The sequence below is a fragment of the Mycteria americana genome, chromosome 4 (genome assembly GCF_035582795.1).
Source record: "Mycteria americana isolate JAX WOST 10 ecotype Jacksonville Zoo and Gardens chromosome 4, USCA_MyAme_1.0, whole genome shotgun sequence".
Taxonomy (NCBI): Eukaryota; Metazoa; Chordata; class Aves; order Ciconiiformes; family Ciconiidae; genus Mycteria; species Mycteria americana.
In genome coordinates, this window is record NC_134368.1 from 57270535 (window position 1) to 57283767 (window position 13233).

General features: G+C 36.2%; 1 protein-coding gene across 2 annotated transcripts in view; it reads left to right on the forward strand.

The window, feature by feature from the left end:
- The window catches only part of BANK1 (B cell scaffold protein with ankyrin repeats 1), a 161979-nt gene that overhangs the window by 51756 nt on the left and 96990 nt on the right, over positions 1-13233 (forward strand). For both annotated transcript variants that reach the window (XM_075500634.1, XM_075500635.1), the window contains exons 6-7: positions 994-1136; positions 8405-8525. In XM_075500634.1, coding sequence (XP_075356749.1) covers positions 994-1136; positions 8405-8525 — 264 coding nt within the window. The remainder of the gene's footprint in view (positions 1-993; positions 1137-8404; positions 8526-13233) is intronic.

Genomic DNA, 13233 nt, shown 5'->3' on the forward strand with positions numbered 1-13233 from the left:
TAAATGAAATATTATGAAAAATTTGGCAGAGAGCTGCAGCCCAAGTTTAATTTTGTTTCTTATATCATTTGTATTTAATGCTTCTCTCTGTAGGCTTTTTTTCTGTTTCAAAATCTGGAAAAGTTGGAAGTTTGGGAGTACCCTTTTTTAATAAGGGTCCACCTGATACGATGTTGTAAGAAAAACTAAAAAAAAAAAAAAAAAAAAAAGCATTTGGGCAGTTTCCATTTAAGTGATTTAAGGTGATGTTCTATTCATTTAGTTTCTTTGGCCCTATTACTCTTCTCAGTTTTCAGGGTTGCCCATTTTTATCACTCTTTTGTGGGCAGAGTTAGAATTTTAAGAAAACCATACTAGTGCTGGTATGGTACAGCAGGATGCCTGGCACAATGAATACTAATGAATTATAAAATGTGCTCATAAAGAGGGCTCATGCTGCATACGCAGAGCAAGTCATACTTAAGTAACAGACTGTACAAATTCCTCTTTCCTTTGCTTTTACTAGGTAAACAACTGGAATGGAAGTAATTATACTGCAATTTCTACAGCCTAGTTCAAATCCAATTTTGAGAACCTTGCCTGCAATTAAGAAAAATGTTTCAAAAGATGAATAGCAACTCCACTATTTGTAATAAATGAACTTTTCCTTAATTTGTAGGCATAAGGGAGCTGATTATAGGTCATCAGTCTATCAAAGAGAAGTTGGAAATTCAAAGCATACTGGTTTAGTCTCCTTTCTAATGTGAAGCGATAAAATAGCTTTGTTTTATACAGATTTACAGATATGTATTTTCTTTTGTCAGCTTTTTCATGTTAGACTGAATGACCTGGATAAAAAACTGACTACACTGAATCATCTGTGACATGCAAATCCAGTTCATCAACTGTATGCATTTTCTGTGATATTTTCCTGTTCTTTTACTCGTTCCGCAAGACCTCTGGTCTGGGACTGTAAAATGTTTTCAGCTACTGTTCTGATTTGTGTTTTATAAGATTTTCCTGCTGGCCCTGTATATGTAAATATCTACTGTGGGGGAGTCATTAAGACCACAGCGCAGATCGAGTACTATACTGCACTAGAGGAGATTGAGCACATTTTTAAGAAAGTGGCTGACCCAATAGCTTTCACTTGTCAGGTAAGTTGACTTCTGCATTTTTATTTTTAAAAAATAGAATATAAGTGCCTATATGAGCTAAGAGATAATACACAATCTTTTGATTGCACAGTAATGAGTAATGGCTCAATAATAGGCTCAGGATTACAGAGGCCTGTCTTTGAGATGTCTAGTTGTAAGCAAGTCAGGCAAGTGAAAACAATTTTCTCTTTTTTTGTTTTTGTTTAGAGAGTGATACAAACATCCTTTGTGCTGTATATGTCCAATGAACAACATCCTGCATTACAGAGGATAAAAATAATAACAAACAGTAGTGATGTCCCTTTCCATTTAAAGTGTTCTTTTTAGTATGTTCTAAAACCAATAGAAGTAATCTTAAATCACATTGTATTTGGAGGGTTATTACTCATTCACCAGCAAACGGGATTTTTCTGGCATAGCTTGTATGGAAGACAGTAGGTTGCTATTCATATAGAGTCCATTTACAGCTGCTGAATTATCATTCATGTGGTTTGCTGGTTGCCATGCAGATTCTTTGCATATATTTAGAAGAATTCAGGTTTTGAGCTGGGTTTCAGATCAGCACAGCAGGCTACAGTGCTCTGCAGCATGTCCTTTGCCAATGGCACATACAAAATAATAAGAAAAGAAAGCATCAATTAAGAAAGGACAGAATCTCAAGTATCATTTGTTGAATGGTGGTAGCCCAAGCAGACTTGTCATGATGTCTATATTGTAATTGCAAAGCCAGAAAAAAAAATAAGTCTGTGTTTCCAGTGCAGACAGTCTCATTTTCCTGTGACAAATCTACCTTATCTACCACCTAAGGCATTACACTCATAACGAAAGGATTAATAAAAAATGATGTATTGCATTATTAGTGTTCTATTAAGGATGGGGGTAGATTCCTTCCAAGTACGTGTCACTTCTGTTCTAAGAAAACAGGCTGTTGCACAAGAAAAATAGTGCAACTCTAGGTACACATTATATAAAGTTAAAATCTTTATAGTAATTCTTTAGCCTGTATTTTGAAGGACATCGAAGTAAGCTTCTAAAAGGTTTCATTTAAAATTTTGTGCATAAGAAATGTGTCATAATGATTAAAAAAATTATCATTAACATGGTAACCTAGTTACCTACAACACACCTGGTATTTCCACTGGAGAATTATTTGTGTTATTCAGGAATTTGACCCTTCGTTTAACCAGCATGACTAATATTTAGTAAGACACATGCAATTCAAATTGTACTCAAATGCAAAAATAATCCTGTGCAGAGGAGTAGTGCACACCAGGAAATACAGCTGTAGTGTTATGACTATCAGGTATGTTTAACAACTTCCTCACCTTAACTCATCTGGATAATAAGCAAGGGTTTAAATGAGGAGACACTGTTTGCCTGCTCTTAATTTTGTTGTTTTGGCAACTGAAAAATTAATGCTGAGAAAATTTTTATAATTGGGTAAATTTTACAATCCACACAATATCATGGCTGCTTTATGGGAAAGTATACCAATAGTAATTCTTTTGTAAGTGTACATAGGTGTTGGAAGACTTGGCATAATTTTTTATGGTACCTGCTGGGCCACGGAGTGAGGTACACCAACTAGCTAGGTAGCTAAACTATTTCCATAAACTTTTAAAATACTTTAAGCTCTCATGTAAACCTGATTTAATGGCAATAAGATAGATCATAAAGATGCAATTTACAGAACATGATTTAACTTAATCTTTAAAAATATGTTCACACAAGGAAAAACAAAACAGACTTGATACTAATTAGAATTCCCATCAAGTAGCAGGAGTAGTAGTAACTTTTATTTAACCAGGATAATTAAAACCTTCGAGACCATCAGCTTATTTGCGAAAGTATCCTGGGGCAACAGTGATTTATCTATGCAAAGTAACAATCAAACACAATGGAAAACAAAATTAAAATAAAATAGAACAGCTTACAGCAATTATTGATGAAAGCAATATCACTCTGTGGTTCAAAGAAAAGTTCAAGATTTTCACAAATGCTTGCAATCTGAGAAGTATCTCCTTATTAAAATTCTGTGATGAAAGCAAATTGCTACAGTAATGCATACCAAAGAGACAATGCTTTGGTAAAATGCTTTCACTGTATTGTATATTGTGTTGCCAGCCCTTCCAGCTACTTTGAGATGCTGTCATTGTTGAGATTGTTGTCCCCTTGTCCACTTTGTCCCCCAGTAAAGCCAAACAGATAAACAAACCCCAACAAATAGGCTTACAGCTATCCATTCCTTTTACTGATGGCCAGGTCCATTCATATATCTTAGTGGGAGACCAACAAAGTATAGTACTGCTGCACTTATTAATTCCTCTTTTGAGAGAGGAATTAAAGATTAACACTAGCATATTTTAGATTAAACGTATTCTAAGATTTTTACAAATCATGTTTTTGGACAAAATTCTTTGCCCCATCTGATAGGTTGTAATTTTCTATGTTCCAAGTTTGTATGAATTTAAAAAGCAATTACCAACATTAGCAAGACATTTTAAACAACCAAATAAATACTTAAAATGTAAGGAAATAAAAAGAGTAAAAAATAAAATAAGTTTCTTTGCATAAGTTTCAAAAGAAAAAAAACCTGAAATTTTATAGTAAAGTAGGAAGAGTTGGGATCATAATAACTGAATCATAATGCTGAATGAAATAGCTATCAGAATATATGAGGGTGGGCGTTGGCTAAAGGCCATGAATTTTTTTGTTCTCTTACTTTCATATAATTCTGCGTTAAAGAAGCTCTCTTAGGGAGTTTGTGTTCTTACAGTAACCCAGTGTACAGACTGATTTTAAGGTTCTTATAATTCATAATTAAACTTTTTCATATTTAATTTTTTACTTTTCATCAACTTCTCATTTCAACATTCTGCTGGATTTACATCCTGTATTGATTTTTCTCTCAGACTTTCTACCAAATGCATCTATTGATTCAATTATTTAGTGCTGGGGGTTCCTGGTACAGATTTCTTAGGTTTTCAAAAAAAATTGAAACTAAGGTCATATCCTTATTACTGAAATTGATAGGTTCATGTCAGTTTGAGTGACTTAGAATACCTAGAGAGATTCAGGAAGTCTTTATGACAAACTTTGGTTGAATAATACTCCTATGATTCTGAGAGACTTGGTATCTTAAAGGATGTTTTTATCATAGTCATCAAACAGGATTCCAGTTACAGTGTATATTGAAAAAGAAGAATGAAAATAAACTGCAGCCTTTTCTATGAAAACTTGTACGAAATAGCTATATGACTTATGTGGTGATATTATGCATGCGCCTTTACCTGATCCCCAGAGATACTTCCTTTGAAACTGTTTTTAGTATTTCAATCTTCTAAGCCACATCAGGAGCTGTTATTTTTAAAATGTTTCTTTCTTCTAAGTATGAAATCTCCCCATATTCTATCACTGGCTAAAATTGTCAGAAATGCCTAAGTGATTTTTAAGCCTAGCCCATTCTCTTTGGCAGAAGTAATCTAGATATTGAAGTGCATACAAAGTAGTGTCTGATATGTAAGAGCTACTGAAGAGGTTCATCTTTATGTAAATGTAACCTTGTTAGTACTGCTAAAGCCAGTAAGAAATATGTCAATTTACTGGCTGTGTATGCTGTGTTTCAATGACACACATTTTCGGGGCCTTGTTAGCAGTTATTAAAGAATGTAGATCATCTCATTCACAAAAGTAGCAAAACATGTGCTTGGTCTTCTCCTTTTTCATGGAGGTTTTTGGAAGCCCAGGTGTGATGGTCAGCACTTGGGGTTTCTCTGTTGTTCACAGCTGTGTCCTGTTGCTCTGAAAAGGGGGCGAGGGAATGGAAATAGTGCCTACACCCAGGGAGGTGGCACCGAGCGAGGACAAGCTGCTGGTGATGAGCTCTGGGGCAGATAGTAGCGCTTGCAGAAGGACCAAGACTGAAGGGTGGAGCAGAGGGCAGCTGGCTGTGCTTCAGAGAGCAGGGGAAGAATTGCCTACAAACTCACTAGCTTAAGTCTGAGAGGCTCCTGGAAAGAAGAACTTGCCTGCAAGGATACAGGGAGAAAGTAGTGCTTTTAATTCTTTTCTGTCATGTTTTAAATCTTTATTCAGAAAAAATGTGGGCTTTCTCAAGCCCCTGGCTGGTTCAGTGTTCCCTTGCAGTGTGCTTAACTTAAAATACAGTTCTACTTTTGTTGGCTTTGGTGAAGCTTCAGCGTGAACTTTAGGTGCATAGTGTTGGTGGGATTTCTTGGGAAGATTTCATGGGCCTATAGAGACCTGTGTTGGGTACATCAAAATAGTAAATGCAGCATGCTTAGAGTCTGTGAGTGCTTTGGAGCAGGAATGGGCAGTAAAGTAAAAGTCTCTAAACTGAATTCCTTCTTGGGGCAGGTGACATTTATCTTGGTATGGAGCTGCATAGTGCAGAGTGGTCCTATTGCTAGTTCTGTTTCACTGTTATTTCTGCTATTATCTTCACATAAGTACTGGAACAGGCCCTCCTGTATGTGAGATAAAAGACACTAACACAGAATTTTTTTTTTTTTTTTTTTTTTTTTACAATAACTCAACTAGATTTTCCTACTGTGTCTTTGTCGTAGAGTAGCAGAACAAAGCTACTCATTATGGTTTAGTTAACAAGATAGCTTGCTAAATCATTGCTTGAGCCTTCAGATTTTAGATCCCTGGAGTAAGAGAAAAAAATTGAGGTGGAAAACTTAAAGCAAATTGCACTGATAACTGTGTATAAGAAGTGTATTGTGCCTGACTTGGAAGTCATAGAAATGGATAGGCTGGTCATCGGAAGGCAGGCCTGTTAAAGCATGAGAAATTTAGCTCTAATTTAATCTGTTCCCTTTGGGAAATCAGACAGTCTAACTTCTGTCTCAGCAGCTTGTAAAAACTGAGCCAGCCTGATGTGGTTAAGCCATGCAACTGTGTATGGCCTTGAAAATTTTGCTGCAAGTTCCTGAAGTTGTGCACTCTTCTCATTTCAAGAACTTGCTCCATCTCAGATTGTGAAACATTGTTTTATCCCATGTAAATTTGGTTGTCTGAGTGCAAAGTAAGAGCTATACATTCTTAAGGTACTCCTCCCCCAGATTTCTGCCTGCATAAAAGGGAGAAGGAAGGGCTCCTGCCTCAGCTCATATTAAAAATCAGAGGAGCTTTGTAGGCAAGATTACCCTCAGTGCTTGCTGAAAAGAGGCTGCGGGGTGTTTATTTGGCTTTGATATACAAGACAGTCCAAAATGGATTCTGTCTGAAATTGCTCCTCGGGCATTTCAGGACAGATGATAAGAGGCAGGTGTTGTTGGGGTGTTTTTTTGTTTGTTTGTTCACTTCCTTTTGAACAGAGAGGGTTAGATAGGTAGCAAAATGTTTGAAGGGTGTCCCTGCCATTTTAAATGGAAATTAAAAATATTACTTCAGGTTTAGTTTGTCTAGAAGCCCACCTATATGTTTATTCTCTATATAGTGGAATTTCTGCTATGCAGTTGCTTCAGTGAATAGCGGTGGTTTTGAGCCTCTTTCTTCATGGCACGATATCTGCGCATACGCTCATCTGGGCTACTTCCTGTGTTATTACTTACTTTTGTCCTACTCTAGACTGAACTCTATTAACGTAGTACCAGTTACCATACCATATCTGAGAAGACGTACTTGGAATAAGAGAGAATAGTACCGTTTCCTAACGAATTTTAATGTTATTCCTCTTCATGATTTTTAAATATAATGTGGTTATTCATGTTAATGGGGGGGTTGATAGATAGTTGGGAGGTTTTGCATATCCTTTCTCAATTCACACGAAGTCTGGTATTCAGGTTAGATCTTTATCCTAGAACAAGCCTTAAAGATTTTTTTTCTAGGTGGAGTCTCTTTTAATGCTTATTGCTTTAGTTATTGAGGACTAACTTAGGTATTCATAATTACTGAATAACAAATACAGAGAATGTAACGTGACTGTACAGAAAAGGTGAGTTATGGAAAGAAATAGGTCACAAGTTACTAAATATAATGCTTTTTATGTATCATAATCAATATTGGAAGGACCAGTATTAATCGTGGGAAAAATAAACAATCATATTTTATTATTGGTAGCTCCCTACCTGCACAAACTTGTCTTCTAATTCTGGGTAGGACTCAGATGAAAATTATATCCTGCCTGTGTACTCAATATTTTCTGATCGCGTCACACTTATTTTCTTATTCACTTTTAACAGCCTCAGGAATTAAACTGCATGTTTCATCAGTAGACCCCTCTGTCCTTTTCTCCTCAGCATGTCAGTCACAGAGTTTCTTTTTAAGTTTATATGATAAGCATGTCTGCAGATATTCCCTGTTAGTGATCCCAGAATTGTCTTGACCAGAAACAGTTCAGCTATGGGAAAGCAATTGTTAAGGCAGGGCTGCTGACATCTGAGCAGAGTAAACCAGCTCCTCCTGAGCGCTTCTCTGCTGGGGCTATGCTCCTTTTGGTGCCCAGTGCAGCACAGACTGGACTAGCACCGTAGTACTCCATGTAAAATATCCTTACTGTTCAAATCTCTGTAGACATGCTTCTCTTGCCACACCAAGCAAAGAAACACTTAATTATGGCTACCTTGAGAGTCATTAGGAATAGGTCTTGGCCTTCTGTCCAGAAAGAGGCAATCAAAAAAAGATCTCATGGCAGTCAGTGAGGATTTCCCTTGTCTAAAGACTATGTATGTAGTAGGAAGTTAATCTAACTGATTGCTATCAGTTTCTTAATCTGTCATCAATGTTATGCCTTGACTGATGGAACTGAAGCTGTTTCCTACCTAGCAAAGCATGCAATCTTAATGTAAAGGTTTTGCGTAAGAGAGAGCTACTGTAGTCTTTAAACTCATCCTGAATTACTCCTATAGTAAGACCTTGGAGTTATTGGCACCTCGCATCTGTCAGAACGGTTCCTGGTTATTACACTGCATTGTTGTAGCTAAATCGAGCGTTGAGAAAAACAAATCTTCCTGTCCTTACCTTTCATCCAGATGTTTTTAGTCATGGCTGAACTTCATAAGTTAAGCCATGGTTTTCTTCTGGTTTTCTTCAATTGGATCGTGTAATCATGATCCTTCTATGTGAGAATCTCTCTTCTGTAGCTTTCAAAAACTATGCTGCTCTTACTAAGAGTGAGTTTGTAGTAATACTGTTTTGAGTAATTTAATTCACCAGCACTCTGAGGATAAAGTTAAAAATACATATGCAACAAATGCACTAATTTTTTTTCTTTTTTTTTTTTTCCTTTTTCTTTTAAACAGGCTTTTAAATTTTCTTCTGTAGAGAAGCTGGACAATGTTCTGACTTTGTTACTGAAAAGCAAAATATCTACTTATGAATTCAGCCCATTCCAAAGTGAAGAGCAGCACCATCAACAAGCTAGTGAGTCATTTCTTCTATGCATTGGTTTCTATTACTGATGCTATGGTTATTACTTATAAATGTTAATAAGACAATCTTGAAGTATTTAAAGCCACTAGTTAAATAGAGGAATCCACAATAAAGACAACCAGGAAAAATGGGGAAAAGAATTCTGTAAATCATTACTTTTGACTCAGTACTATGTATTTATATTTGTCTGGATGTTTGATCAGCTTTGAATTAATGGCAAATTGACAGCTTTACAGCTGAGCAAATTTATACTTATGGAGAAAACGGGCAAGAAGAGATATGAGGAGATGCCTGTACATTGTATGTTTTTTACTAATTGCTCTTCTGCAATACAATTTAAACTTCACTTTCTCAAAGTTTGGTGACATAAAAAGAAAATCAGAAAGATTTCTCTATCTGAAGAGAATGGATGGCTTTTGAACTTAGGACAGCGCTAAACTTCTCCATTTTCATACCTACGCATGTAATAGTTTCCATAACTTTTGGCCAAAAGATAATTATATTATTTTTAATTTAAAAAACAAAAAGGCAGTGAGTTAAAATTGGATTTGTCTATAAAGTAGATACACTATATGCACAATCCAGTACTGTATCAACAGAAGCTACTGTTTAGTACCAAATAGAGGGTCCTGGTTAAACTCATTAACCACTTATTAAGGATTCAAATTGGTTAGCAATAAACCAAGAGTGTGATTATTTAGCTTGTGTTTTGAAAGCATCCTTATGATGTTATTTCAGATGTGTGTTAGACCTCAGCTTTTCTAAGAAACTTCTGGGGAAAAACAAAAGCCAAGAAAATGTGTTTCCCTTCTGAAATACTTAAGAAGCATGTGTTTGAGTTGTTGCCTGAGTCCTGTTTTGTGTACCTGGACTATGGTTTTGAGAGAAAATAAGCTCGCTACAATCAAGTAACACTTACTTCTCATAACCACATATAACAAGTTTTGAAAGTAGCTCTACTGTGATCACTATTATGTTTCCTTTCCTTTTCTGGAAGGTTTCTTTGATGATGGAATTCACCCGTTTGTACAATACAAACATGATTCCACTTGTATTCTAAAAATGAGCTTAAATATGAGTCGAGGTTAGTGGAAGCAAACAAGTAGGGTGTTAAGTGAGGCACCTGTCCTTGACACTTTCCTGTGCAAGACTGCAGGATGGGGGTGTATAGGATATATTAAAGAGTCATTCCCAATGTGAAATGTTAGTTCTGATGAACAAAAGATTTTCTGCTTCTCTAATAACCAGTTAGATCTGGGCACATTTTTGAATATTGAGAATAATGCTTACCAACGTGCAGTCCCTCCCCAAAAGGCCTGTGCGGTTCAAGAGCAAGCTGACTGCTTGTGAGCTTGAGCCAAGTAGTGACCTTCTTAAAATGAACTGGTTTGATGTACAGCGCAACAAGAAAGTACAAAGTTAGATGCCTAGATTCTTCATGAAAGAAAGATGTAGTTGCAGAGCTGGAAACACTCAGAATATGGGAGGCCTAGGCTCTGATCCCCCTTCTGCCTGAAAGGTATGTAAACCTGTGTCTTTGACTCCCTATAAGAGCATCCGAAACAGGCGTTAGACATATTAGGTCTAACAGAGGACTAGCATCTCCTTGTTCAGCCATTTTTATAGCATTTTATTCCAAGCACCATTTTTCTTCCAAAGAGAAACTGTCAAAGAATGAAAACTAATTAAATACTTTTGGGAAGGAAATTAAGCTATTGGACGAAAAGCTCTTTAGCACTGAGATGAGTTATTCTTATATCTCTGAACAGGCAGATGAATCAGCCCTAATTTCATAATTCTGTATGTGTTGCTTTTCCCTAGTGGTGAAAATGGGCTAACTTATGCCAGAAATCCAGTTGTCTGTTTCCAGGGAGAACACAGACACTTTGCAGTGGGATGTACTTGGTTGAAATAGAAGTGTGTCAAAAAATCAGAATACAAATATACTTTTAACTTCTCAGTGACTACCTGTATGTGATTCTATACGATTCCTGCCCACTTCCAAACTTTGCTTCTAAAGGCTTCAAAGCTTATTGAACTCAATAAAGAGAGCCTCTGACTAGACTTGGTGTCAAATGCTTAGTTCATAAAGCTTTGAACATGTAATTTTCCTCCAAAAACTGGAGTGAGTTTTTTCTGCATCTAGCATCTAATGGACTGTACTTAATCTTCTGGCTTTCCAGTCTGGGTGTAATAGCTCTAGCTTAATAATACTACCTCTACGCAAAGGTAGATGCACTCCTTGGAAGCTAGATGCTTCCAAAGTAAAGATGCACTCCTTTCAACCTAAACACTAAAAAAGTTTAAATCTTTTAAACGTTATCCTTTGGAGACTGTTTCATGACTCCAGTCATTAGCATGACTTCAGGAGGTCAGTCTTGCAGCATGAGGCATAGATGAGAGAGACCTTTCTCTGTGTGGTTTTACCTTGATGCTTTATTTTAACTGTGTAGCTAGCACATCAGGGTACAGCTGATAAATTGCTGTACTTGAGAGTTCTCAATATGAACTCAAAGTGAACAAATAATGAAGAACTCATGATTGATTTTATTGGATAACTAATGAATTGGATGGTTTGATGTCTCACAGAGTGTACAGCTGTGATTAAAAACTTAGGAGTGTAAAACTGAATATAAAATCTAATAGGAAAAATCTATGTGATTGTAATCAAAGAAAAATGCAATGTGATGCTTGCCTGTATTAACAATGGTTTAGATCAAGACATCACCAGATGCATGTTTGCTTACATAATTTTTCAAGAGCCACTCCCCTCCCCAGAATGGCTGTTTAGCAATTTTTTAGTATGATGAATGCAGTACTTGCGAGAGGTCGGTGTCTGGGCTGGCAAAGTCAAGACAGGTGGCAAAGGTGCAAAAGGTCAACTCTGATTCCATGTTACTTTCAATGCATCTATTACAAATGTCTGAATAATCCTCTCAGCTAGCACTTCTTTGGTTCACATAGGTTTGGCATAGTTTCAGATTGCCTAATTTAAGGCAATCTTATGACTGTCTTTATTTTGTACACAGAATCTCCACCGGAAATGCAGTTTCATCATTCTAAGTTATAAAAACAAAAGTATGTACATGATATTACTATAGGTCTCACTGTGTGTTTCTTATCATGTACATACATGATCATATTTATAGGTTTTTTCTTGCAAACCCTAAGGCTGTTTACTTGTCTTTCAGTTTCTGTTTATTCAAATTAAGTTGGAGACTTTGAGCACTTGATGACAGGCCATATATGTAGTTCCTTGTTTAATATGATCTTTTCTGAATGACTGGTCTGTGATACCCAGTCTGTTATATCAATATAACCAGGTCTCATAAACATGTGTGATTACCTGTCTCTGTACTAACATAGGTATATACAAGCAGGCCTATAAATAAGATGTGCTTAGGGTAAAAGCATCCACTGTTATTTCCCTGGGGTAGACTCAATTAGAATATTTTCAGTATTCCTATTTCTTTTAAATACTAATAAAAAAAGCAAGATGTCCTGATAAACTTACTATGTTACCATAATATCTAACAGAACAACTTTACCTGCTTAGGGTAGGTATATCACTGGATATAATGATTTCTGATAAGGGAAGCTTTTCAAAAGATGCCATGGAACACAAATATGCATTCTGGAAATTTGAATCTCTTGCCATCTAAGCAAGGAGAATTGTTTGAGCAGCACATCAGACTTTGTGAAGTTCCTTGCAATATGAAAACCTAGGGCTATAGCCCTGCAAGCACTTTAACATGTATGTAACGTTCTTCCTCTATGGGATCTCACTTGTTGGACTACATGCAGGAAGGAAATTACCTGCCTAATCTCTGCCTAAATAGAGGCAATGATGACGCTATATCTTTACTTGTTCTTTGACCTCCTCTTAAGTTTGTCAGTATTATCAAAAGAAATCCATTTATAAAAGGCAGCAATTGGAAATGGTAAAAATGGAAATTTGTTCTGATTGTTTTTACAAACCATGCTTTCCAGTTATAGCCATTGGAATGTATTTTGCCATGCGTAAGATGAGTTTCAGTTACTTGCTTCTGATGAAGTATCCTATTATAATAGTTATTGTAGTAACCAAAAAGTAAATCAGGAGTCTCTACCAGGAAAAATATTGTTGGAACTACTGTATATGTAAAAGCTTGTCAGAAATAAAGTGCACGCTTCAGACCTGAACTGTGACTCTTTTTGTTTTAATTGCTTTTTTGTTGTTGTTGTCTGATATGTTTTATGTAGTTCTAAAGAAGATAAAAGTATCTGGACATTGTCAAAATATATTTAGGGTTATGCATTGATATTACCTACTAGCAGTGTAGAAGAATTAAGACTTTTATTCAGCTTATCAAGGGGAAGGATGTTTTAGTAATAAGTGATATTTAAAAAGATTATTCTGCAGTCTCTGAAGGGGAAAATTGGAGCCCAATCAGATGAGAAAGCTAAACGCAGACTGAATAGAAGCCACTGGAAAAACATTGTGTTTTACAACAGCATTAACTGAAAGACAGACCCAAGGCATGTCTGGGATTTTTAGTGGTGGTGTCCTCCATCCCTTGTGGAAGCATGTCACTAAAGCTGGAGGTACTGTCCTGGATATTGTACATTCTGTACCAAACTGATTTCAGGGTACCTTGTATGTATATTATTCCTTTATATTCTGGTAATAGAATCCAGTCAAAATGTACGAACAAATCCA